The sequence below is a fragment of the Geotrypetes seraphini genome, chromosome 5 (assembly GCF_902459505.1).
Source record: "Geotrypetes seraphini chromosome 5, aGeoSer1.1, whole genome shotgun sequence".
NCBI lineage: Eukaryota > Metazoa > Chordata > Amphibia > Gymnophiona > Dermophiidae > Geotrypetes > Geotrypetes seraphini.
The window spans coordinates 191,668,379-191,694,790 of NC_047088.1; the positions used below are offsets into that span (position 1 = coordinate 191,668,379).

A 26,412-nucleotide genomic window follows, 5' to 3' on the forward strand; every position below is an offset into this window, starting at 1 on the left:
TTGTTGGTATTCCTAAGCACTACTTTTATTACAGTATTTGTTAAGGAGTCCTGGCTGTGCTCCATACTTTGTATTAATACTTTTTTGAAGGTCTAAAGCACCAGACATTTAAAGTTCTCTTTGATTGCTAAATATTAAATCTTTTTCAGTGATGCACAATACATGAGACTTTTAAAACCAAAGCTATAATGTTCCAGTATATGATTTATGACAGTAATAGTCTAGGGTACTTGTGTGATGTGTAGCTCAGCTTTCTTACTTTACTTAAGATTTATAGCAACTTTGGGTGTAAAGCAACTTTAGAGATAGAAACTGGTTTTACATTTTGTTGTACCTTAATGGTGCATTTTTTTTGTATACCAGAGAACCCAAATGACATTTATAGTTGCATGTCCTATGTGCTTGTAGATTTTAGTAACTAAATTTTGTAGGATATCCCTGCTTAGTTCTTGTAATATATTTGCTTTATCAGAAAACATGTGTTATAATACAATGAATATGATGATAAATGCCAGCAAACTGGAAAGTAGTGCTTCTTTACTCGGTATTTTTTTATTTAGGTTTTTGAAAAGTTCACTAAAGAGTCTACATCTTTGCTGGATGAGCTTTCTGTAATTAACAATGGAAGTGAGAAAGGAAGTCAACAGGAGAAAGAGAGGTATGTGAATATTTACAAAAAAAAAAAAAAGTAATGGCTAAATACTTGACCAGAAATGTTATAGTTGAAGGGGAATGGAACAATTGGATTTCTTAGGATTATGGTTTGCTCCTTTGATGGAAGAAAAAGGAAAGAATAATGCAATGTAACTTCTAGTGCAAAAGGCATGTGAGTCTTGAACCAGTGGGTTATTCACCTCTAATCATGAGTTGTGTAGAAGGCATCATGCAATTTTTTTGTTGTTGTTTCACCTCCTGTATCTCTGGGCTGGGCTGCAGCTCCTCAATTTTACTTACTACTTGCGAGTTGAAGGTGTCAGTTTGATCAGCTCTGATCTCTGTTTATTATTTTTTGGGTTTTAACCTGAATTTGAGGCTTTCTGGTGCCCCAGAGGTCCTCACTTTTACTGGGGCAGCTCTGCCTGGAAGAAAATGCATACTCTATTGACAAAAGTCTGTAGCTGGGAGGGCAACCTTTTACAGGAAACCTATTTAGCCGGCCTACATGAACATGCTTAGAAGGCTTGGGGATCGCTCCCCTTGTAGCAAGGCTCACTCCTGGTTCTTACCAGAACTTGAGCGAAGGCTGTGTGGCCCCATGTCTGTCCTGAAGGCTTTATTGGGTGCCAAATGTGTTTTCCTCCCCCCATTGACACATGTGGAGCTGTGATGGTCTGAGGTTTTAATCCGTGTTATGGTCCGACTGGCAGCCTGAAGAAACAAGCATTTGGAGCTTCTTTACATGCTTGTCAGAGGTAGAAATCTTTTCCACTTTCTGGCTGCTGTTTGAGCTGAAGCAGGCACAGCACCATATTGAACTGTGAGTACAGTCCATTATACTCTATGGGAGACATTGGGGTGGATGGGGGGAACTTCTCTTAATTGCAGTTTTGGAGATTCCAGGGACCAGGATTGGGGTCCCCCACCTCCAAAAACCCCTTCCCTGATTTTTTTTTTTTTTTTTTTTATACTTTAATATAGCTCTCCTGAGCTGTTTTTGGCACTAAAACGCTACTGCTGCAGCCATCTTGGATTTCCCAATTGGATTAAAAAAGCATCTATCTGGCTCAAAACACCTCAATTTTGTTTAAAATTGTTTCAGATGGACTCCTTAGGCTTTTTTACCCCTGATTTACGCTGGCTGGCTGAGGAGTATCCATGTTCCACATGTGGCGGGGCATATGAGGGTGGGGGCGAGAGCCATGGGCTTATCTTCCTCTGGTCCCTCCAGGTCAATAGAGTTGCAGGTGGCTTATTTTTGAAACCAAAAATCAATTTCAGAGCCCATGGATAATGACATGGTGAAGACACAGGTTCTTACCTCGATAATCTTTCTAGTAGAAAGGCATATGAGTTTTGAATGCCCACTTTGTCAGATTCCAGTTAGTTTGCTTACTTCTGGACAGGTATTCATTTCCAGATGCTTGAATTACTCCTGTCAAACAGGTCCGAAGAATGCTGAGATTGCTCTCTCTACCAGAAAGACAAATGAGGGGCTGTGTGGACTATGTAAGTATTAGTGCAGGTTGCACTCAGGTAGGTGACGAGTCCACCTTGTATGATGTTTCCTTGTTACTGGTTTCTTTAATTACAATCTTTCAAGAGCAGAGCAGATTTGGCTTTGTCAGGGTATAGAGCCCTGGGAGTCAAGAGACATTGTAATGCATTTTCTCAGAGTCACTGCTTGAGAAAGAGTCCTCAAGAAATGAAGCAAAATGGACATGTAAAATGCAATGGCACATGTATACATATTCATTGGCTTTCACTAGACAGAGCTGAATCTGATCATAAAAATCTTTAACAAGGAGCAAATTAAGAGGTCTTTTTCAGAAGTGTAGTTAGGTGGGAGGCTCCCCCTAGAGAATGACACGGGGGACAAAGTTTGTCCCCATCTTGTGGACTCATTCCTCATCTGCACAAGCCTAGAGCACTGATGATTTTATATTTAAATCTATTTATTAAAGTATAAAAGGGACAATATTATGTACAACTATTTGTAAATCACAAATAGAGCCAACCTTGATTGAAGATGTTTTAGATGTTTGTTTACTTATTTGTATGTTAGTTATATGGTTCATGGATTTGATATACCGCTTTCCTGTAGGTACAACTAAAGTGATTTACATATACTATATGCAAGTACTTTTTTCTCACAAGTTCTTAAGGCAATGGAGAGTTAAGTGACTTGTCCAGGGTCACAAGGAAATTGAACCCAAGTCCCCAGGTTTTCAGCCCACTGCATTAACCATTATGCATTAATCATTCCATAAGAAAATAAAAACTTTGCCTTTCCCAAGTACAGGGTATTTTATAAGTGAGTGAAAGGAGAGAAAAACAGCTTTTTTGGAGGTGTCTGCAGGGTAGATTAAAGTGTTAATATTTTCTTTTTTTTAAGGTCTGTATAATTTGTGTGATTTTATAGTGTGTATATATATATATATATCGTGTGAACTATGCATAACAACTGTAGTTTAATGTTGCAGTACATAAAATTTTATAAATACATAAAATAATCAACAGGACCACTTTTACAAAGCTGCAATAGTGGTTCCTGCATAACAAATGCAGCACAGCTCATTCAATTCCCATGGGCTGCATTGCATTTGTCAAGCTGGTACTCACTACCATGATTTTGTAAAAGGGGCCCTAAACCAATTAAAACTACTAAGGCTAAATGAGTTCAACCTCTCTGTAGTATCATATATGAAAATAATTTACTGTACAGGGATCTTAGAACGATCTTAGAGACTCCAGTGGTGATCCTTTCTGTGGAAATTTATCATCTCCTTCTTTGCCTATTACTCAAGCAGGTTCTAACCCAGTATACCAATGTGTCCAAATCCTAACTGGTCCAATTTTCAGGAGATCTGTGATGAATATGCATGGATAGATTTGCATATACTCCTCCTTCAATTTCTTGCAGCTTCACTATGATAATCCTGAAAATCCAGCTGGCAAGTGTACCTCCAGGACATGATTTGGAAACACTGCTTACCACCTTGGTTCCATATTGAAAAATATTCCTTTGATTTATCTCAGCCTATCCATGCAGTCTTAATGAGACTTACACCAATAAAATCAACATAATGCATAAAACATAATATCATAAAAACATATGAAGGAGAAGTTAAACACAATAAAATGGCTGTTCTCAAAGTGCTCAGCTTGTTTAACAAATCAGTTTGGAACAATGTGACTGATCTTGCTGGATACAAATATTCTCCCTAATCTAAATTCTTGCAAGCTGAATTTATAAATCTCATTGCAACCACTATAAATCAGATTGAGCTTTGGATGATGGCTTTTAAATTGAAATTAAATAAGGAAAAAACTAATTTTTTTTTTTTCTGGCAACACCTAACAACAAGCTCAAAGAAACAATGATACATGTGAATGTGTTGGATTATAACATAGAACAATCCATAAAAATATTGGGGGTAACGTTGAATAAACACCTTACATTGGAAAAACATACCAATTTATTGACTAAGAAATGTTTTTCGCTGCTCTGGAAGCTCCGTACCATTAAGAAGTATTTTGACAAAACCTCTTTTTGTCTGTTGGTGCAATCTTCCATCTTAAGTATTCTTGACTACTGTAATATTGTATATGTAGGGGCTCATATGAAAATTTTAAATGATTGAGAGTAGTCCAAAACACTGCTGTTCGCCTCATTTATGGTTTAAAAAAATGGGAGCATATAGCTCCTTTCTATCTGAAACTGCACTTTTTGCCAGTGGAGTCTAGAGTGATGTTCAAGTTTTCATGCATCTGTTACAAAGTAGCTTTCGGTCTCTCACCAGGTTATTTACTTTCTCATTTTTCTTGGAATCATTCTAATAAAAACACACAGAGAGTGCAGCTATTTACATATCCTTCTGTAAAATCCTGTCACTATAAGAAATTCCTTAATAGAACCTTTTCTTTTCAGGCTGCCAAATCGAATATATGGCTCGGTAAAATGATGTTAGAAGCTTCTTATTTAGATTTTAGGAAATTGCTAAAGACTCAATTATTTAATAAGTTGCTATCTTAACACTTCTCTCAATTTTTAATTATGTTTATTTTATCCCTTTGTATTTTTATCAACATGGTCTGCTTTTTATTCTGATGCATTATTGAAATGTATGCATTTATGGAATTGTATGTATTGCTTTCTGTCTTGTGAGTCACTTAGAACCTCCCCGGTATGGCGGCATATAAATAAATTATTATTATTATTATTCCCTCTGGTAAAGTCATGCTACCTCAGATCCTGTCATGTGCCATATTCAAGACACTCAATTATCCTCTTTTTCACTAATATCCATTAATACAGTTTTATTTTTAATTCTACCATAAGGTCAACGGATTTCAGTTTTCTACCATCTGTTGATCCAGAAACAGTTCTACAAACAGGTAAGCTAAAAAAACTATCATTGCTATTAAAATGTAGTTTTAAAGTACTTTGAAGCCTTGGCGAATCATTGGCTATAATTCTCTGATGTTCATGAAACCATTTTTTGAGTTCTATTCAAAAGTGGGTTTACTTTTATTAGTACCGTATTTGAAAGGGAACAGATTTATAGCTCTGAGATCCACCTCATGCAAATAGTGAGAATAGAAAATTACCCATCATTATGCTAAGTGTGGACTCGGTTTACATAAATAATAAATATTCTATACATATACTTGCATTTTTGTTATTCTAATGTATTTAAACCTACATGTTGTCTGTAAGAAATATTAGTAATAGGAATTTTCTTTCTCCTTACCTGTCCTCTTTGTCCTGTTTCTGTTTATTTGTCATCACATGCATGTATACCAGTGGTGGGCAATCTCTCTGACCTGAAGGCCATATTGAAGCCTGATCTGGAAAGATTGCCTCCTTAAAATATGAGATTTGTTAGTGTGAGGGTTGAGAGGCTCACCAGAGGTCTGATGGATTGATGACTACCACTTCTGGCCTGATGATGTCTTTTCCACTCAGAAGTGATATACTGCAGGCTGGATTGAAACCTACCCACTTCTGATACCTTGAAGTACATAGTCACTCAAACTCATCATTGTATTGCAGCTCCTGGATACTCCTGGTGGAATTCAGCGCAACTGCACAGTGCGGAATTTACACAGAATTCCCCATTTATGCAGAATTCTTCTGTCCCATCCTTCACCCCTGAGCTGGTCTGGCCTCTTTTCCTCTGACCCAGCCCCCCCCCTCCCGTGAGATCAGACATACCTGGAGCATCCCAAGGAAGCGGCAGCAGATCGGCAAAGGCAACGCTGTGAACGGGCTGCTTGCAGCTGGCCCTGCCAGGGCCTTCCCTCTGCTACATCACTTCCTGTAGATAGATGATGCACCAGAGGGAAGGTCCTGGCAGAGCCAGCCGCAAGCAGCATGTTCACATTGCTGCTGCTGCTCTGGGAAGCCGCAGGTATGTCTGATCTCACGTGAGGGAGGGTCAGTCAGATAGAGGTCAGACGTACGGGGGATGGGGGACAGGGACATGGATGCTAGACCACAATTTGGGGCAGGGAAGGAGTGAACATGGATGTTAGGCCTGTGATAGGAGGGAGAGGAGGGGACATGGATGATGGACTGCAAATCCTGGACTGCAAGTGAGAGGGGGGGGAGAGGAAGACACATGGATCCTGGATTGCAAGTATGGAGGGGAGAGGAGGGGACACGGATCCTGCACTGTAAGTGGGGGAGTGGAAAGGAGGGGAATATGGATCCTGGACTGCAAGTGGTGGTGGGGGGGGGTGAGAGGAGGGGACATGAATGCTAGACCTGTAAATAGAGGGGAAAGGGGGTGAGAAGGAAACCTAGGCCAGAAAAGGGAGTGAGAAGGAAGAGATGCTTGACTGTAGAGAGAATTAGAGAGAAATGCCAGACCATGGGGAGTAGAGAAGCAAACAAGAGAGGTGGTGGGCAGAGTGAAGGGCTTTGGTTGCTGGACCCACAAGTGTGGGGAGGAATGGTAGAGAGAGGAAAAGAGAGTGACCAAGATCAGAAAGGGGAGGGAAAGGGAGAGAGAGAAATGCCAGGCTATGGGGGCTAAGGAGGGGATTCAGAGTGTAAGTGAGAGAGGGGTGGGATTTAGAGGGAGACAGAACTGCAGCTGCAGTGAGAGAGGGACCCAAGGAGGCTGTAACCTGAGAAAGGAAAAGACAGGAAGGAATTTCAGTCCTCAGGATAGGAGAATTCTAAGCAAAACATTACAATTAAACTTTGCAGAATTTTCAAATATTTTGCACATAATTCTGCCAGGAGTAGACTGACTGTATTACATTTTAATGTTAGTACTTTTGTGTACCATAACAGAAATATGTTTGAATCAACTAGATAAAGTTCTCAGCAATAGTACTTGTGTCTTACGTACTTCATAACAAACAAATACTTAAAATATACAAACAACTAAAAATAGAAGCCCTAGTTATACCTTTATTTGTTGTTCTCTCTCTCCTGATTACATTAACATTACTGTACTGCTTATTATTCATGATTAATGAGTTCCTGTCTTGTGAAGATGGATACCCTATGTCTGTCATTCTCAGTATTTATCCTTTTTATTCTTTACATTTCTTTAAAGATAGAGAAACTAATTATACCTCGCACACAATTTCATTCTGTGTTTTGTTTGGGCACGGGAGAAAGTTATTTTCTCTTTTAATGAAATTTGCCTGCTGATGGAAGTTTGAGATTGTTCTCCTAGTAAAATAAATATGGTTGTTCAGGCATCTAGAACAAGAAGTGGCTGGTGGTGATTATTATAAGTGATTCCATGAATAATGTAAAATAATAATTTTTAGTATATAGATAAAAGATGCCGTCCTAGATTTAGAAAAGTGGAAGGAAAAACACTGCAATGTGTTAAGTCTTTGTGTCTTTCTGTAAGATCTGGTGATAACAAATTTGTTTTGTGCTTTTGAAGGAAACTGAGTATTTTTTTAGCCGACATCCAGTATTTTAGAGCCGACATCCAGTATTTTAGAGCTGTCCGTAGGTTACTCTAAAGGTTTTCATTTTTTATCAAATAATATTAGTTTTTATTATACTTATTTTATAAAGGTCATGAGTTGTTGTCGGAGTTACAGCAGCGTAGATTCAATGGTTCTGATGGTGGTGGTGGCTCTTGGTCTCCCATGGATGACGAACTACTTGCTCAGCCACAAGTCATGAAACTCCTAGACTCACTGCGGGAACAATATACACGGTACCAGGAAGTTTGTAGACAGCGCAGTAAACGTACACAGCTAGAAGAGATTCAACAGAAAGTAATGCAGGTAAGCATCAAGACTGAGCTCCTTTTGTCTACATATAGAAATTTCTGTAATGTTTGCTATTAGTTTCAAATGCTAAATAATTTGCATATGCACCATATTTTCCATAGAGCATTCTTGAATTTATAAATGCCCTATTGACTACACAGAATACAAAAGCCAAATATAGTCTATTTAAAATATTGTTACAAATGGCTAGAGTTTACCAGCTAGAATAAACATAGGACTCCTTTTACTAAGCTGAGGTAAGCACTAGTGTGTGCTTACTGCAACTTAAAAGGCTTATTCTGTTACATCTACTTAGGAGTATGTAAGTTAGGTGATCACTTCATTCCCACAAACTGGGTTTTGCAGAAGTGTGATACTTATAGCTTTCAGCACCTCCCACATTGCCCCCTTCAGTTTTTCTTTCTGCAACTGAAATGTGCAGAGGTGTTTCTGATCTGATCTGCTTAGTTTTTCTTATTTTCAGCTTGGAATTCTTTTTTCCTGAGGCTTCAGTGCCAAAAGACCCCATATTTGGGAATTCTCTGCCTGGGAAAGGATGCGGGTTTCACAGAGCCGGACTGCAGCTTGCAGAGTAAACTTTCTAGTGGACTTGTAGGGCCTGCCTACTGTGTGCTACTTCAGGGCTCGGGGTCCATTCTCCTGGGAGCCAGCTCGCCTTCTGATTTATTTTATTTTATTTTTCAGTGGCTTGAGCACAAGCTGTGGGCACCCTGAGTAAAAACCCTCGGGGTGTCAGGGTGCTGGCTTCATAATTTGCCTCCTCCCTGTTGTGCTTCGAGGTTCTATGGGATTGGAGATCTCGGACAGGGTCAGCCCAACTGACAGCCTGAAGATTTCCTGGTTTGGAGTTGTTTTTGGAAGTTTCTGAGGCAGAATGTAATTTCCATTTCTTCCAGCTGCAGAGAGAGCTGACAAGCAGGCACTTTCACAGAACTGTAAGTACAGCCCCATTATTTCCTATGGGAAAATTGGTGGTGGTGGTGGTGGTGGGCTATGGGAAAATCGGTTAGGGAGGATCTCTTTTTTGAAGGTTTTTGGGTTTAGGCCCCCTACCTCAAGATAACTTTATTTCAGAGTTTGTTTATTTTTCAAAAAAAGTCTCCATGGACTGTTTTTGCTGTGATTCTTCTTACAAAAAAATTGACAGGGATGGACTCCTCAGGGTGTGTTAACACCATTTCCTTTGAAATTTGTGCCAGATGGCTGGCGAAGGAGCATCCATGTACTGCGTGCTGCTGTGTGCGCATTTCACAAAGATGTGACATGCAGAAACATGGAGTTTGTGGACCCACAAAAGCCCAGTTGGAAGTTCTGCAGGGTTTGTTTATCTCCCCTGTACAAGGCTTCTCCCCAGATTTTGTAAATCTCATATGGGGAGCATTTTCAATGGGGCCAGGACAGGCGGTGCAGTCTGACAGCGCACCACCATTCGTCCAGGGAGCATCTTTGCTTCTTGTGATTTCTCCTCAGGTAAGCAAGCTGTCCCCTAGTTTCAGTGACCACTTGGAGCCTGACTTGGCAGGATTGGCGTTGTACTCCATACCCCCTTTTTTATCAGGACTTGGAGACAGTTCTGGAAGTATCCAGTTCCCTGTTTGGGTCCGGCAGCCCAGATTCCTCTTTAGCATTTGACCAGGGGGATGACCCTTTGTACCGCTGGCTATTTAAGTCTGTCTCTATCCTCTATTTTATAGCAGATGCTATTAAGTAGTTGAAGCTGGAGGCTTAGCCCTCCACTTCGCATTGCAAGGTCATGAATGGCCTTAATGCTCAGACCTCCTTTTTTTTCTAATACATCCAGACATTACTGCCCTAGTAACACAGCAGTGGGAGACCCAGGAAGAACCCTTATGAATTGCAACTGCTTTGTACAGACTCTAACCAATGGCACCTGAGTTCCATCAGCTGTCTGATCAGCTGAAGATAGACTCTGTGGTACCATACTCTGCCCTATTACGTCCTCTGGAAGCGCATTCCAGGTGTCCACCACACGTTGGGTAAAGAAGAACTTCCTAGCATTTGTTTTGAATCTGTCCCTTTCAACTTTTCCGAATGCCCTCTTGTTCTTTTATTTTTCGAAAGTTTGAAGCAGGGCTGTGGAGTCGGTAGATAAATACTCCGACTCCGCAGTTTTTTGTACTTCAGACTCCGACTCCAGGTACCTGAAATTTCCTCCGACTCCTCGACTCCGACTCCACAGCACTGGTTAATTTTTAGATCGTTAAAATGGAATGTCATGTTGAGAGAAATGAACATTTTCGACACCACCTTCTTTTTGCTTTTAATCAAGGTTCTAAGGCCGCAGAAGCTGCTCGCAACATTTGTGCTGTGTATATAGTGGGTGCTATAGCTGAAAGAATCGCTCATGATTGGTATGCCAAGTTAAAAAATGGAGTCGGTAGATAAATGTTCCGACTCCGACTCCTCAGTTTTTTGTACTTCAGATTCCGACTCCGACTCCAGGTACCCGAAATTTACTCCAACTCCTCGACTCCGACTCCACAGCCCTGGTTTGAAGAATCTGTCCCTTTCTACTCTCTCTATGTCCGTCATGATCTTGTAAGTCTTTATCATATACCCTCTAAGTCTCCACTTCTCCAGGGAAAAGAGACCCAGTTTCTCCAATCTCTCAGCGTATGAAAGGTTTTCCATCCCTTTTATCAGACGTGTCGCTCTCCTCTGAATCCTCTCGAGTAACGCCATATCCTTCTTAAGGTACAGCGACCAATATTGAACGCAGTACTTCAGATGCGAACGCACCATCGCCCGATACAATGGCAGGATAACTTCTTTCGTTCTGGTTGTAATACCCTTCTTGATTATACCTAGCATTCTATTCGCTCTCTTAGCGGCCGCTGCGCACTGTGCCGTCGGCTTCATTGTCATAAGAACATAAGAACATAAGAAATGCCTCTGCTGGGTCAGACCCGAGGTCCATCGTGCCCAGCAGTCCGCTCACGCGGCGGCCCAACAGGTCCAGGACCTGTGCAGTAATCTTCTATCTATACCCCTCTATCCCCATTTCCAGTAGAAATTTGTCCAATCCTTTCTTGAACCCCAGTACCGTACTCTGCCTTATAACGTCCTCTGGAAGCGCATTCCAGGTGTCCACCACACGTTGGGTAAAGAAGAACTTCCTAGCATTTGTTTTGAATCTGTCTCCTTTCAACTTTTCCGAATGCCCTCTAGTTCTCTTATTTTTCGAAAGTTCGAAGAATCTGTCCCTCTCTACTCTCTCTATGCCCTTCATGATCTTATAAGTCTCTATCATATCCCCTCTAAGTCTCCTCTTCTCCAGGGAAAAGAGACCCAGCTTCTCCAATCTCTCAGAATATGACAGGTTTTCCATACCTATTATCAGACGTGTTGCTCTCCTTTGAACCCTCTCGACTAATGCCATATCCTTCTTAAGATACGGCGACCAATATTGGACGCAGTACTCCAAATGCGGGCGCACCATCGCCCGATACAACGGCAGGATAACTTCTTTCGTTCTGGCTGTAATACCCTTTTTGATTATACCAAGCATTCTATTCGCTCTCTTAGCAGCCGCTGCACACTGTACCGACGGCTTCATTGTCATGTCCACCATTACCCCCAAGTCCCTTTCCTGGGTACTCTTATTCAATAACATCCCTCCCATTGTATAGTTGTACCTCGAGTTTCTGCTCCCCACATGTAATACTTTACATTTTTCAATGTTGAACTTCATCTGCCATTTCGCCGCCCATTCTTCTAATTTGTTCAAGTCCCTTTGCAACTTTTCGCAGTCCTCTGTAGTCCGAGCTCCATTAAATAGTTTGGTGTCGTCCGCAAATTTTATTATCTCGCACTTCGTTCCTGTTTCTAGATCATTTATGAAGATATTAAATAGCAGCGGCCCGAGCACCGAGCCCTGCGGGACACCACTCGTGACCCTCCTCCAGTCGGAGTAGTGACCCTTCACTCCTACCCTTTGTTTTCTACCCTCCAACCAGTTTCTGATCCATCTATGAACGTCTCCTTCCACCCCATGGTTCTTCAGTTTCCGGAGTAGACGTTCATGGGGCACCTTGTCAAAGGCTTTTTGGAAATCTAGATATATGATGTCTATGGGGTCTCCTTTGTCCATCCGTTTGTTGATCCCTTCGAAGAAGTGCAATAAATTCGTTAGGCACGATCTTCCCTTGCAGAAACCATGCTGGCTGGTTATCAGAAGTTCATTTTTTTCAAAATGTTGATCGATGTTTTCTTTTATCAGTGCTTCTGCCATTTTCCCTGGAACCGAAGTCAGGCTCACCGGCCTGTAGTTTCCCGGGTCACCTCTTGATCCCTTTTTAAAGATGGGCGTAACGTTGGCTATCTTCCAATCTTCCGGGATCTCGCCTGTTTTCAGGGATAAGTTGCAAATTTGCTGCAGTAGTTCCGCTATCTCCTCCTTTAATTCCTTCAGAACCCTTGGATGTATGCCATCCGGACCCGGGGATTTGTCAGTTTTTAGTTTTTCTATCTGCCTACGAACGTCCTCAAGGCTCACTTCTATGGATGTTAATTTTTCTGCCTGACTTCCGTTGAAGAATTGCTCAGGTTCCGGTATGTTGGACGTGTTTTCGTTTGTAAATACAGACGAGAAGAACATGTTAAGTCTTTCTGCCACTACCTTCTCCTCCTTCACCACTCCCTTCCTGTCTCCGTCGTCCAGCGGTCCCACTTCCTCTCTAGCCGGCTGCTTCCCTTTAACATATCTGAAGAATGGTTTGAAATTTCTTGCTTCCCTGGCTAGCCTCTCTTCATACTCTCTTTTGGCTTTCCGAACCTCACGGTGACATTCTTTTTGATGCTTCTTGTGCTCTTTCCAGCTCCCCTCAGTTTTGTCCTTTTTCCATTTCTTGAATGATTTTTTCTTATTGCCTATCGCTTCCTTCACTGTTTTGGTTATCCACGCCGGGTCTTTTGTTCGATTCTTTTTACACCCCTTCCTGAATCTGGGGATATACAGATTTTGCGCCTCGCTCACCATGTCCCTGAAGAAGGACCAGGCATGATTTACCGTTAGCCATGTTTTGGAAGTGTTCCTAAGTTTCTTCCTTACCAATTCCCTCATTGCTTCGTAGTTTCCTTTCCTGAAGTTAAACGTTGTCGCAATGGATCTCTTGCCTTTTGACACTCCTACCTCAACCTTGAACTTGATCATATTATGATCGCTGTTTCCCAATGGTCCCACTACTTCTACTTCCTTTGCAGGTCCCCTTAACCCATTTAGGATTAGATCCAGAGTGGCATTTCCTCTCGTCGGTTCTCTAACAAGCTGTTCCATGAAACAATCCTGTGTAGCTTCCAGGAATTTTGTTTCCCTAGCGCATTTCGAGCTTCCAAGCCTCCAGTCTATCCCAGGGTAGTTGAAGTCTCCCATAATAACCGTGTTGCCGCTTTTGCATTCACGCTTCATCTCGGCTTCCATTTCCTCATCGATATCTCTGGTTTGCCCCGGTGGGCGATAAAACAGGCCCATCTTTATTTCAGGCCCTTTCCTTCCCGGTATTTTAACCCATAGAGATTCCGGCTTGCTGGCCGTCTCTGCTGTGTCCATTTGTGTGGATTGTATGCCTTCTTTTATGTATAGGGCTATTCCACCTCCTTTTTGTCCTGTTCTGTCCTGGCGATAGAGCTTGTATCCCGGTAGTGCTGTATCCCATTTGCTTTCCTCATTCCACCATGTTTCAGAGATTCCAATGATGTCGATGTCTTCTGCGTTGGCCAAGGCTTCTAGTTCCCCCATTTTGTTTCTTAGGCTCCTTGCATTAGCATATATGCACTTTAGATCCTGGTATTTTGCTGTCCTCCTTTCCTTTCCCTGTGCTTCGGTCCATATTTTCTTCTCTTTTGCTGCAGACATTGTAACCACTTCTTCTGGGTTAGTCGACTCCTGTAGTTTGTCCCTTGTTCCTTCCCAGCCATTTTTCCCCTCGGTATCTTCACAGGATACCGTCTTCCGAATCGTCGACCCTTTGTCAACTGTCGGCTTTCCCCTTCTTCTTAGTTTAAAGCCTGTTCTATTCCTCTCTTGACGTTGTTTGCTAGGAGTCTAGTTCCTGCTGCGCTCAGGTGCAGTCCATCTTTCCTGTATAGCTTGCTCTTGCCCCAGAACGCCGTCCAGTTCCTCACGAAGTGGAATCCTTCTTCCTCACACCATCTCCTCATCCACGTATTTATTGATTGTAGTTCCTCCTGCCTTTTCACATCTGCCCTCGGTACTGGTAGGATCTCAGAGAACACTATCTTCTGGGTTCTCATCTTCAGCTTCCTTCCCAGAATCTTGAATTGTTCTAACAGCGTGCTTCTTTTGTAGTCTCTCCTGCTGACATCGTTCGTCCCGATGTGGATCACTACAGCGGTCTCTTCTGTCTCCGCCCCTTCCAGGATCATTTCAATTTTGTCCCCGATGTCCTTGGTTCTTGCTCCCGGAAGGCAGGTCACCAGTCGGTCCTCTCTCCCTCCTGCTATGTGGCTGTCCACATGCCTAAGGATCGAGTCTCCCACTAGGATCGCTGACTTTCCTCTCTTCAATTTTCGCTTCGGTCTCAGGTCAATGTCCTCAATGTACTTCACTCTTTCTTCATTTGGGCCTCGACTAGCCAAAATCTCCCCCTCTTGCGATAGCCCTCTGTGGGTGTCATCCTTGGGGTAATCTTCTTCTTGCTCTCCCTTGCATGTTGGTATCCGTGTAGCTTCTTCTTTCATCTGAAGTTCGTTCTCTTCCACCTTCGTCCTGTATGCCTCTTCAATGAATCTCTCGAGTTCCCTGACTTCCTCCTCAATGTGTCTCTCCGTGGTGTGAAATCCTTCTAGCTCCTGAATCTTGTCCTCTAGTCGCTTGACCTCCTTCTTCAAGCTTTTCAGTTCCTGACACCGACCGCATACATACGACTGTCTCCCCGAGGGGAGATAGTCGTACATATGACAGTCTGTGCAGAACACTGGAAAGCTCATCTTCTGGCTTCCTTCTGCTTCCATTGTTGTTCCTTCTTTAAGATATCAGTTGAGATTACTTGTGACTTGTGCCCGCTTTGTGTCCTTTCTCTCTCTCTACCTGCTGCTGGGGTCCTCTCTCTCTCTACCAGCCGCTGGTGTCCTCTCTCTCACTCTCTCCCTCTGCCTGCTTGTTATACTTGTGTGAACGGCTTGGCCCTTTGTGTCTGTCTCTTTCTTACCTTCTGTGCTTTCCTTCTGTACTTGTCGCTTCTTTACCTTCTGTCTTACTCCGTTGCCTTGTCCCTTCTCAAAGGCCCTTCGCAAGCCTTCGCCGCGCGCCGAACGGCTGCGCGCCGTTGGCTCCGCCCCCTTTCAAGGGGGAGTCCGACGCTGCCTCTGACGCGGTGGGGGTGGGCGGAGCGTACTCTCGCCGCTTCCCCTAGTCCTGTGCTTCTTCCTGCCTCCTTCCCCTGCGCAGAACTCTGTGTCTCCGACTCTCCCTCTCTGTCCGGCTACCAGAGCACGCTGCCTTCTTCTCCTTTGCTCTGGCAACCCGATTCAGCGCTCGCTGCGTTGGCTCCGCCCCCTTTCAAGGGGGAGTCCGACGCTGCCTCTGACGCGGTGGGGGTGGGCGGAGCGTACTCTCGCCGCTTCCCCTAGTCCTGTGCTTCTTCCTGCCTCCTTCCCCTGCGCAGAACTCTGTGTCTCCGACTCTCCCTCTCTGTCCGGCTACCAGAGCACGCTGCCTTCTTCTCCTTTGCTCTGGCAACCCGATTCAGCGCTCGCTGCGTTGGCTCCGCCCCCTTTCAAGGGGGAGTCCGACGCTGCCTCTGACGCGGTGGGGGTGGGCGGAGCGTACTCTCGCCGCTTCCCCTAGTCCTGTGCTTCTTCCTGCCTCCTTCCCCTGCGCAGAACTCTGTGTCTCCGACTCTCCCTCTCTGTCCGGCTACCAGAGCACGCTGCCTTCTTCTCCTTTCTTGGGTACTCTCATTCAATAACATCCCTCCCATCGTATAGTTGTATCTCGGGTTTCTGCTTCCCACATGTAATACTTTACATTTCTCAACGTTGAACTTCATCTGCCATCTCGTCGCCCATTCCCCTAGTTTGTTCAAGTCCCTTTGCAATTCTTCATAGTCCTCTTTAGTCCGACCTCCACTAAATAGTTTGGTGTCATTCTCAAATTTTATTATCTCACACTTCGTCCCTGTTTCTAAATCATTTATGAATATATTAAATAGCAGCGGCCCGAGCACCGAGCCCTGCGGAACACCACTTGTGACCCTCCTCCAGTCCGAGTAGTGACCCTTAAAAGATGTGCAAGATTGCAAGGTAGACATGATTTTGAAGAGACAATTTGAAGTTCTAGCTCTGGGAATCAAAATGGTAGCAGCATCTTTGTTTGCTGCACAAACCTGTCTCACCAGATTGAGATGGGTACCATCTGTGGAGTAGAACATCTGCCCCCAACTCCCCCCGCCACGACCTGAGGTCCCCCTAACCCACCCGAACCCTCTTCTTACTTTGATGTAGCCTCCGCACTGGCACCAGCATGTCCTGTGCTGTGCCAGTGCCCGAAAATCTGCCTCTGGTGCTGGGCCTTGAGCATTTGCGCATGCTCAAGGCTTGAGAGTTCACGTTGGACGTTCGACGTGAACTCTCAGGCCTTGAGCATGCGCACATGCTGAAGGCCCAGCACCGGAGGCAGATCTTCGGGCACCGGCACAGCACAGGACATGCTGGTGCCGGTGCGGAGGCTACATCAAAGAAGAGGGTTCGGGTAGGTTGGGGGGACCTCAGGTCGCGGCGGGGGGTGGGGTGCCCGATGGCGGCGGGGAGGTGCCGGATTGCGGGGAGGGAGGGTGCTGGTTCGCAGGGATACGCTCGCAAATCGAGGTGCGCTCGGTTTACAAGGCACCAAGTTTGCAAATGCTTTGCTCGTCTTGCAAAACACTCGCAAACCGGTGCACTCGTAAACCGAGGTACCACTGTATATATATATGATATATATATATATATCATATTTATCTATATTTTCAATTTTTGGATGATCGGATTGTCACCTGGTCATATATATAGAAAGGAAAAAGTCACATTTATCAAGCGAAGAGACTCATTGATCAGCAGGGCACCCGTTTCACTACAGGCTTCATCAGGAGTTAATCATTGCCAGAATATAATACAGCACTGAAAAAAATAATCAGCAAATAATGAAAATTAAAGATTGTAATCAACAAACTATAAAAGGAAGCAGCAATACGAAGAGAATTGTCCATAGAGCAGGGATGGGCCTGAACAATTTTCCAGTGGTCCTTCAGAATATTCGAAGTCCATTGGGAGCCTTTGTTAAATTTCAAGACACATGTTTGTATAGAAGAATGTGATTGAGCGTTGTCCAAATGAGCTTTCGGTTTCAACAGCCACTCTCTATGATTGTATTTTGCTCTTTTATAGTATTGTGAAAAAATTAGGACACCCCCATGAAATATTCAGTTCTTTCTTAAGAAATGTTCACATATCGATTTCAAAATTTTTTTTATTTATCGCTGGAAAAGAAAGTGATGTTATTGCAGGAAAACAACAAAAATATTCCTTGATTTACTCATGAAACAAAAGATATCCATAAAAATATATATTATAACTTAGGAATAAATTATCTAATAGCTAGTGTTACCCCCTTTGGCTGAACTGACTGCAGTGAGACGCTACTTGTAGCCATCTACCAGTCTCTAACATCGGTCTGAGGAAAGTTTGGCCCCACTCTTCAGTGCAGCATTCTTTCAGCTGTGAGATGTTTGAGGGGTTACTTGCATGTACAGCCCCTTTCAAATCAGCCCACAGCATCTCAATGGGATTAAGATCAGGGCTTTGACTTGGTCACTCCAAGACTCTCCATTTCTTATTTTTCAGCTAGTCCTTGGTGAATTTACTGGTATGTTTTGGGTCATTGTCATGTTGCAGGGTCCAGTTCCGCTTCTGCTTTAATTTTCTTATAGATGGTCTCACATGTTCCTCAAGCACCATCTGATACACGGTAGCATTCATGATGGATTCTGTGATAGTGAGCTGGCTAGGACCTGCTATAGCAAAGCATCCCCAAACCATGACACTTCCACCTCCATGCTTCATAGTTGGTATGAGGTTCTTTTCCTGGAATGCTGTATTTGGGGTACGCCAAACATGTCCTCTCTTCTGATGTCCAAATAATTCAATTTTAGACTCATCTGTTCATAAAACACAATTCCAGAAGTTCTGGTGTTAGTCTACATTCTCTGGCAAATTCAGTCTGGCTTTGATGTTTCTCTTAGAGAGCAAAGGTTTCCTCCTTGCACACCTCCCATGCAAGTTAAATTTGGGCAGTCTCTTTCTGAATGTAGAGGTAGGCACTTTCACATCAACAGTACGAAGAGCCTGCTATAGGTCCTGTGATGACATTTTAGGTTTTTTGAAGAATCTTTTAACATCTTGCGGTCTGTTCTGGGGGTCAACTTGCTTGGATGGCCAGACTTGGACATGTTGGCAGTTGTTTGGAAAGTCCTCCACTTGTACACTATTTTCTGGACCGTGGAACGGCTAATGTCAAATTTTTTCGAGATCTTTTAAAATCCCTTACCAGACTTATAAGTTGCTACAATCTTCTTTCTGAAGGCCTCAGCCAGCTCTTTTAATCTCACCACGGTGTTCATTCTCACCGTAGCAGTCATGAGCACACCAAACTAAATGTCTGAGGTTTAAGTAAGGCAAATCTCCTGCAAAATACTGAGTAACAATGTTCTAATCATGTGCACCTGATGTGATACACATGTGTGTGATTTGAGCCACTTTAAGCGGGAGGATATGTGGGGGTGTCCTAATTTGTTCCTCAGTTAGAATACATATTTTTGTGGATATCTTATTTCATGAGTAAATCAAGGAAAATGTTTGTGTTTTACCTGAAATTACATTACTTTCTTTTCCAGAGATAAAAAAAGATGACATCGATAAGTGAACATTTCTTAAGAAAGAACTGAATATTTCATGGGATGTCCTAATTTTTTCACATGATTGTATATGCTTGAGTAAGAACTGACCTAGGATATCCACATTCCAGAAATCTAAACTTTAGGGCTTTGGAATGACACTTAAAATCATAAATATGTTAATACTTCAAAAATTGCAAAAATGGAACACTATTCTTCAAGAAGAGAGGGTGGAGAATGACACTTTAACAGAATTCATCACCATTCATGTGGATAAAATTGGGAAAGCATCCTCATGTCATTCTTTACGGAGAGAAGGAAGAATCAGAGTATGAATGGGCACAACCACTGATCCTCAAGCCTTGTATTAAAGAATGCTGGTGTAGAAAGACTGAGGTTGAGATAGACACCAAAGAATGACATGGGATGGTTTCCTGCAGTTATCCATGGGGATGACAACAATGATGAATTCTGTCACCATGTCATTTTCTAGGTGGCAGCTCTCATATTGTAGTATTTCTGTCCATCTGTTTAACGATCACATTGATCACAAATGAATTAGCAACTTGTTGAATTGATACATCCAAAAAGTTAATAATCTGCCAAGATGATTGCACCGTAAACTTGATATGAACATACCTATCATTAAGCCATTGAGAAAAAAGAAAAAGTTGATGTTTATCACCATCACCTTTCATAGGATGAACATGTCATTGATATATCGATGCCAGCTGTAGATGTAAGAATCACATTGTGAGCCTTCCAAATGCTGCTTTTCAAATTCAGTCATGTAAATGCAAGTAATAAAGGGTGCAAAGGTAGCACCCATGGCCACACCAGTTTGTTATTGGTATAAGTTAGTCCGGAAAAGAAAAAATATATATATTCCTGATAGCTAGTTTAGCCAAAGATATAAAAAATTAGTGGGGACTTGATGAGGTCATGGTCACTCCTCCAAAACTGACATAAGGACCTGTAAACATCTATCATGAGGCAAAGAAGTATATAATGATACCATGTCTAGACTTACCATCAAAAAGAGAAAAGCAGAGTGGAATTGATTGTAAAATATTCAAAAATTGCAAAATTCAGTTGTGGATTAGGAATTGGTTATCGGCTAGAAAACAGAAGGTAGGGTTAAATGGTCATTTTTCTCAATGGAGGAGAGTAAACAGTAGAGTGCCGGAGGGGTCTTTACTGGGACCGGTGCTATTTAACTTATTTATAAATGATCTGGAAATTGGAACGACAAGTGAGGTGATTAAATTTGCAGGTGACACTAAACTGTTCAAAGTTGTAAAAATACATGCAGATTGTGAAAAATTGCAGGCGGACCTTAGGAAATTGGAAGACTGGGCGTCCAAGTGGCAGATGAAATTTAATGTAGACAAATGCAAAGTGATGCACATTGGGAAGAATAACCTGAATCACAGTTACCGGATGCTAGGGTCTACCTTGGGGGTTAGCGCCCAAGAAAAGGCTCTGGGCATCATTGTGGACAATACGATGAAACCTTCTTCCCAATGTGTGGCGACGACCAAAAAAGCAAACAGGATGCTGGGAATTATTAAAAAAGGGATGGTTAACAAGACTATGCATATAACCAGCACCAAAGAGAGATCACTCTTTGGTGCTGGTTATATTTTATATATAGATCTCTACATCTCATTTTTTCTGAGTTATACTGTTATATTAACAAGACTAAGAATGTCATAATGCCCCTGTATCGCTCCCTGTATCAACCTAATTTGGAGTATAGCGTTAAGTTCTGGTCTCCTTATCTCAAGAAAGATATAGTGACGTTAGAAAAGTTTCAAAGAAGAGCGACCAAGATGGAAAAGGGGATAGAATGCCTCTCGTATAAGGAAAGACTAAAACGGTTAGGGCTCTTCAGCTTGGAAAAGAGACGGCTGAGGGGAGATATGATTGACGTCTTACAAAATCCTGAGTGGAGTAGAACGGGTACAAGTGGATCGTTTTTTTTCGCTTCATCAAAAATTACAAAGACTAGGGGACACTCTATGAAGTTACAGGGAAATACTTTTAAAACCAATAGGAGGAAATTTTTGTTTCACTCGGAGAATAGTTAAGCTTTGGAACGCATTGCCAGAGGATGTGGTAAGAGCGGATAGCGTAGTCTGTTATTGAGAAAGACAAGGGGGAAGCCACTGCTTGCCCTGTATTGGTAGCATGGCATATTGGGTTTTTGCCAGGTACTAGTGACCTGGATTGGCCACCGTGAGAACGGGCTACTGGGCTTGATGGACCATGAGTCTGACCCAGTAAGGCTATTCTTATGTTCTTATGTTCAATATATCTTTTAATACGCAATCTACTGGATTGAACAATAGGTCTCAAAAACATGTCCACATATTGAGAGATGGGAGAGTTACAGGAAGATACAATGGGATGACCAGAAGCTTTTTGTAAATCCTTATGTATTTTTGGCAAAATGTACAATTGGGGAAACAGGGGAGCTTCAAATTCAAAAACTGAAACTATCCTTTAGTTAAATATCCTTCCTCTCAAACACTTCTAATGCCACAGTTTTTAAGATGGAATTAGCAGAGGGCTGTTTGAAGTTTTGCCTAAGAATAAGTGCTGTCTCATGCTTTGACTCCCTCCCGTCCAAGTCAGGAGAATTTATCCTTAGTCTTTCAGGGTCCTGCCCTTAGCCTGATATCAGTCAAAACCTGGGGAGGCATCACATATTACTTCTTTACCCAAGGGAATTAAGAGTCAACCCCCTTTTTCTCTCGCTGATGGTAAGCTGAATTTTGCATCCTGGCCCTAGGGAATTGAGGATCCCAATCTGTCCGCCCCCCTCTGGTGGTGAATGGGAAAATGTAGCCTAGATCCAGGATATGAATTCCCATGCCAAGATCGGGTATTTCCCTCTTGCCTGTAGTTAAGCTGCTCCTCACCCAGGCTAGCTCTTGTGGGAACTCTTCTCACATGACATATAAACTCCTTTATATGTATTCTACTCGTAATTTAAAGTTTTTAATTGTATCCAGTTTTCAGGAGAAAATTGTAACATTACCAAACTACTAGTTTGCCAATGAATAGGAATCTATTGCAAACCTGAGAATTTCTGTCCAGATAGTCTACTAATACTGATGTGTATATGCAGGTTAATTTCATTTTGTGGAAGAAGATTAAAGCAATGCCTAATCTTTAGGGAGATGTATGCTTTTCATCTGCTCTTATTTGCACAGAAATGAAAAGACAAATATGAGTTACAGCTAAATCTTTTGTAGGCAGTCATCTCCAAAGATGACCTGACCTCAGGTTAATGAAAATCATTATCTTCTCAATGTATTGAAAAAATTATCTTGATTGATGGCTCTAGCAAGTGGCTAAGATAAACATTTATTCTAACTATACAATAGATATGTCAAAGTAATTTAAAATGTATTTATATGTAAATTAAGTTGTTTTAAAAGTAACTTAGATTATCCCAGGACAAGCAGGCAGCTATTCTTGACTGATGGGTGACGGCACCGACGGAGCCCCGGTACGGACAATTTTAGAGTGATTGCACTCTAAGAACTTAGAAAGTTCTGGTAGGCCGCACCGCGCATGCGCGAGTGCCTTCCCGCCCGACAGAGGCGCGCGGTCCCCAGTTTCTTAGTTTCCGCGGAGCTAAGAAGACGCGTCTCTCTCAACGGCTGTTGTGAGAGGATTTTTTGTGAACTTCCCGCTCGCGTAAACTTTTTGAGGAATATTATTTCCTTTCCTTTTTTCTTTATTTTCTTTCTTAAAAAAAAAAAAAAAAAAACTTTTTGTTTTTTTGCCTGTTTTTCGGCCTTGCCCCGGCGGGGCCTTTAGCCACCATCGAGGCCTCGGCCTTCGATTTGGCTGAAGCCGTTTTTACATTCATGCCCCCCCAACCCGGCTTCAAAAAGTGCCAGCGGTGTGCACGACCAATTTCACTAACTGATCCTCATAATTGGTGTCTCCAGTGTCTTGGTCCCGACCATCGAGCGTCAACCTGCACCAGCTGTGCAACTTTAAAAAAGAGAACTCTCAAAAATCGAGAGATTCAACAAAAATTATTGTTTGGTGCCGAGATGTCTGATTCTACACCGGCACCGACTTCGGCACCGGCGCAGTCGGCACCCACATCATCGACACCACGCGATACCGCGGCGGTGTCGACTCCAGGTAAGCCGGCTAAGAAGCCTTCCCCGTTGGAGCGTCCTCCGGTCTCGATGGCAGCGAGTCCAATTCTGTCGACCTCGAGGCGCCCACGGAAGCGCTCCGCTCCAATAGAGGTGAGCCCCTCGACATCGGGGTCCTCATCCTCGGAGCGTAGAGCGGCACCGAAGGTACCATTAAAGAAAAAGACGGTACCGGTGCCTTCCCTTGAGGAGCGTATAGCTGCTGTTCTAAAGGAACAACTTAAAGAACAGCTACAGCACCTCCTACCTCCAGCCCTGGCATCGAATTTGCCGGTACCAGTCCGGTCTGAGCCACCGGTACCGATAGTGGACCGTCCTATTTTATCGACGTCCACTCTATCGGTACCGGTACAGTCGGTTTCCTCGGTCTCCATGCCGATTCTGGCGCCGGAGCCGAGAGCTCACCATCAAGCTGTACAAACTTCGGCTCCGGTGCGTACTGTAGCATCTCCCGGTACCGAATCGGGCAGGTCAGGGAAGTCTCTTCACAAGTCCCGGCATTTAGAGCCTTCCACTCCAGAGTCTCGAGACCGGAGTTCTCAGGTTCGAGACCCTGACTTATGGGGTGACTCGGAGGATCCTCTTCTTTCGGAGGGAGAATGCTCTTCTGGTGATGAGGACCCGTCTCTTTTAGAAGCCTCCTCTAAACCAGATGTATCTTCCTTTTCTTCATTTTTGAAGGAAATGTGTAATTCTCTCTCCATTCCTTTGGAGGCTGAGTCAAAGAAATCCAAGGCTTTCCTTGATGCCTTGGACTTTGACCAGCCTCCAAAGGAATACCTTAAACTCCCTCTCCATGATATATTGAGAGAGACGTTTTATAAAAATCTGGAATCTCCTTTAACTATTCCTGGAGCGCCTAAAAAGTTGGATTCCTTGTATAAAGTCATTCCTATTCCTGGGTTTGACAAGCCCCAATTAGCTCATGAGTCCCTTTTGGTTGAGTCCACTTTGAAAAAGTCCAAAGGGGCTAGTGTATATGCCTCAGTCCCTCCTGGCAGAGAGGGCAAATCTATGGACAAGTTTGGTAAAAGGCTATACCAAAATGCTATGTTAGCAAATCGATCAGGAAATTATGCATTCCATTTCTCTTTTTATCTTAAGCACTTAATACAAAATATCACTGCTTTTGAGAAATATCTTCCTGATAGGAAAAAGTCTGCTTTTCACCACACTTGTTCATCTCTTTTACAGCTTCGAAAATTCATGGTAAGATCTATCTATGATACTTTCGAGCTGACCTCCAGAGCCACGGCCATCTCAGTGGCCATGCGAAGGCTAGCCTGGCTTCGTGTTTCAGAACTGGACGTTAATCACCAGGATAGGCTAGCCAATACACCTTGCTTAGGGGATGAGCTGTTTGGAGATTCCATGGACTCCACTACCCAGAAATTATCAGCTCATGAGACCAGATGGGACACGCTTCTTAAAACTAAGAAGCCTCCACCAACTAGGCCCTTTCGTCCACAATCAACCTACCAACGTAGATTTGTGGCTCGCCCTCTGCCTCAAACTGCTCAACAACCTAGGCGTCAGAGGCAACAGCGTCCAGCTGCTAGACAACCTCAGCAACAACAGCAGGTAAAATCTACTCCTGCACAAAAGTCTACTCAACCCTTTTGACTTGGTTCTCCAGAACATAGCCAGTCTTCTCCCTCCTACTCAACTTCCACAGCCTATAGGAGGACGTCTTTCTTATTTCATAAGCCGTTGGGAACTTATCACGTCAGATCAGTGGGTTCTGAACATCATCCACCACGGCTACTCTCTCAACTTTCAAACTCTACCTCCTCCAAGTCAACCAAAAGAGTCTGCTTCGCACAATCAGTCTTTCCTTCTTCTCCAGGAGGTTCAATCCCTTCTCCTTTTGAACGCCATAGAGGAGGTTCCTCTAGATCAAAAGGGACAGGGATTCTACTCCCGTTACTTTTTAGTCCCCAAAAAAACAGGAGATCTCAGACCAATTCTAGATCTCCGCGATCTCAACAAATGTTTGGTCAAAGAAAAGTTCAAAATGCTCTCTCTAGCCACTCTTTATCCTCTTCTAAATCAAGGCGACTGGCTATGTTCTCTCGATCTCAAAGAAGCGTACACTCATATACCGGTCAATCTAGCCTCCAGACAATACCTGCGCTTCATGATCAATCGTTGTCATTACCAATACAAGGTGCTACCCTTCGGTCTTGCCTCCTCTCCGAGAGTATTCACCAAATGTCTGATTGTGGTGGCTGCCTTCCTGCGATCTCACCACCTTCAGGTCTTTCCTTACCTGGACGATTGGTTGATAAAGGCCAATTCATCTCAGACTGTTCTCCTGGCCACCAACCAAACCATCAGGTTTCTTCAACTTCTGGGGTTCGAGATCAATCTACCCAAATCTCATCTCATCCCCACTCAGAGACTTCAATTCATAGGAGCTGTCTTGGACACAATCCTCATGAGAGCGTTCCTGCCGTCCAATCGTCTTCAAACGCTTCACTCTCTATGTCAACAGGTGCTTCCACAGCGTTCCATCACAGCAAAGCAAATGATGATTCTCTTGGGTCACATGGCCTCCACAGTTCATGTCACGCCTCTTGCACGTCTTCACCTGCGCACTCCTCAATGGACACTAGCTACCCAGTGGTCCCAAGCGACGGATCCTTGCTCACGTCACATATCTGTGACATCATCTCTTCGTCAGTCTCTACAATGGTGGTTGGTATCCTCAAATCTGTCCAGAGGTCTTCTGTTCCATCAACCTCCTCATCAACTAGTCATCACCACCGATGCCTCCCCTTATGCATGGGGAGCTCATTTGAACGAGTTCCAAACTCAAGGTCTTTGGACTGCCCAGGAAAAGAAGCGTCACATCAATTTCCTGGAACTCAGAGCGATGTTTTATGCCCTCAAGGCCTTCCAACATCTTCTTTTTCCTCAAGTTGTCCTGTTGTGCACAGACAATCAAGTTGCGATGTACTACATCAACAAACAGGGTGGGACGGGCTCTCGCCTCTTATGCCAGGAAGCCCAAAAGATCTGGACTTGGGCCGTAAATCACCATCTATTCCTGAAAGCTATTTACATTCAGGGAGAGGAGAATTCCTTAGCGGACAAGCTCAGCAGAGTTCTCCAACCTCACGAATGGACAATAGATCCGGTAACTCTACAATCCATCTTCGCTCAATGGGGCACCCCTCAGATAGACCTCTTTGCAGCTCCGCACAATCATCAGCTGCCCCTATTCTGCTCCAGACTCTACTCACCTCACCGTCTGGCAGCGGATGCTTTTCTCCTCGATTGGTCCAATCTGTTCCTGTACGCTTTCCCTCCTCTGCCTCTCATGTTGAGAACCTTATTCAAGCTCAAGAGGGATCAAGCAACCATGATTCTGATTGCTCCGAGGTGGC

At 43.4% G+C, this 26,412-nt stretch overlaps 1 protein-coding gene across 1 annotated transcript in view; it reads left to right on the plus strand.

Moving 5' to 3' along the window:
* SESTD1 (SEC14 and spectrin domain containing 1) overlaps positions 1-26,412 on the plus strand; it is a 138,171-nt gene that overhangs the window by 61,234 nt on the left and 50,525 nt on the right. Inside the window, exons 7-9 of the mRNA XM_033945936.1 lie at positions 561-658; positions 5,000-5,055; positions 7,709-7,923. Of these exons, the coding sequence (XP_033801827.1) occupies positions 561-658; positions 5,000-5,055; positions 7,709-7,923 (369 nt within the window). The remainder of the gene's footprint in view (positions 1-560; positions 659-4,999; positions 5,056-7,708; positions 7,924-26,412) is intronic.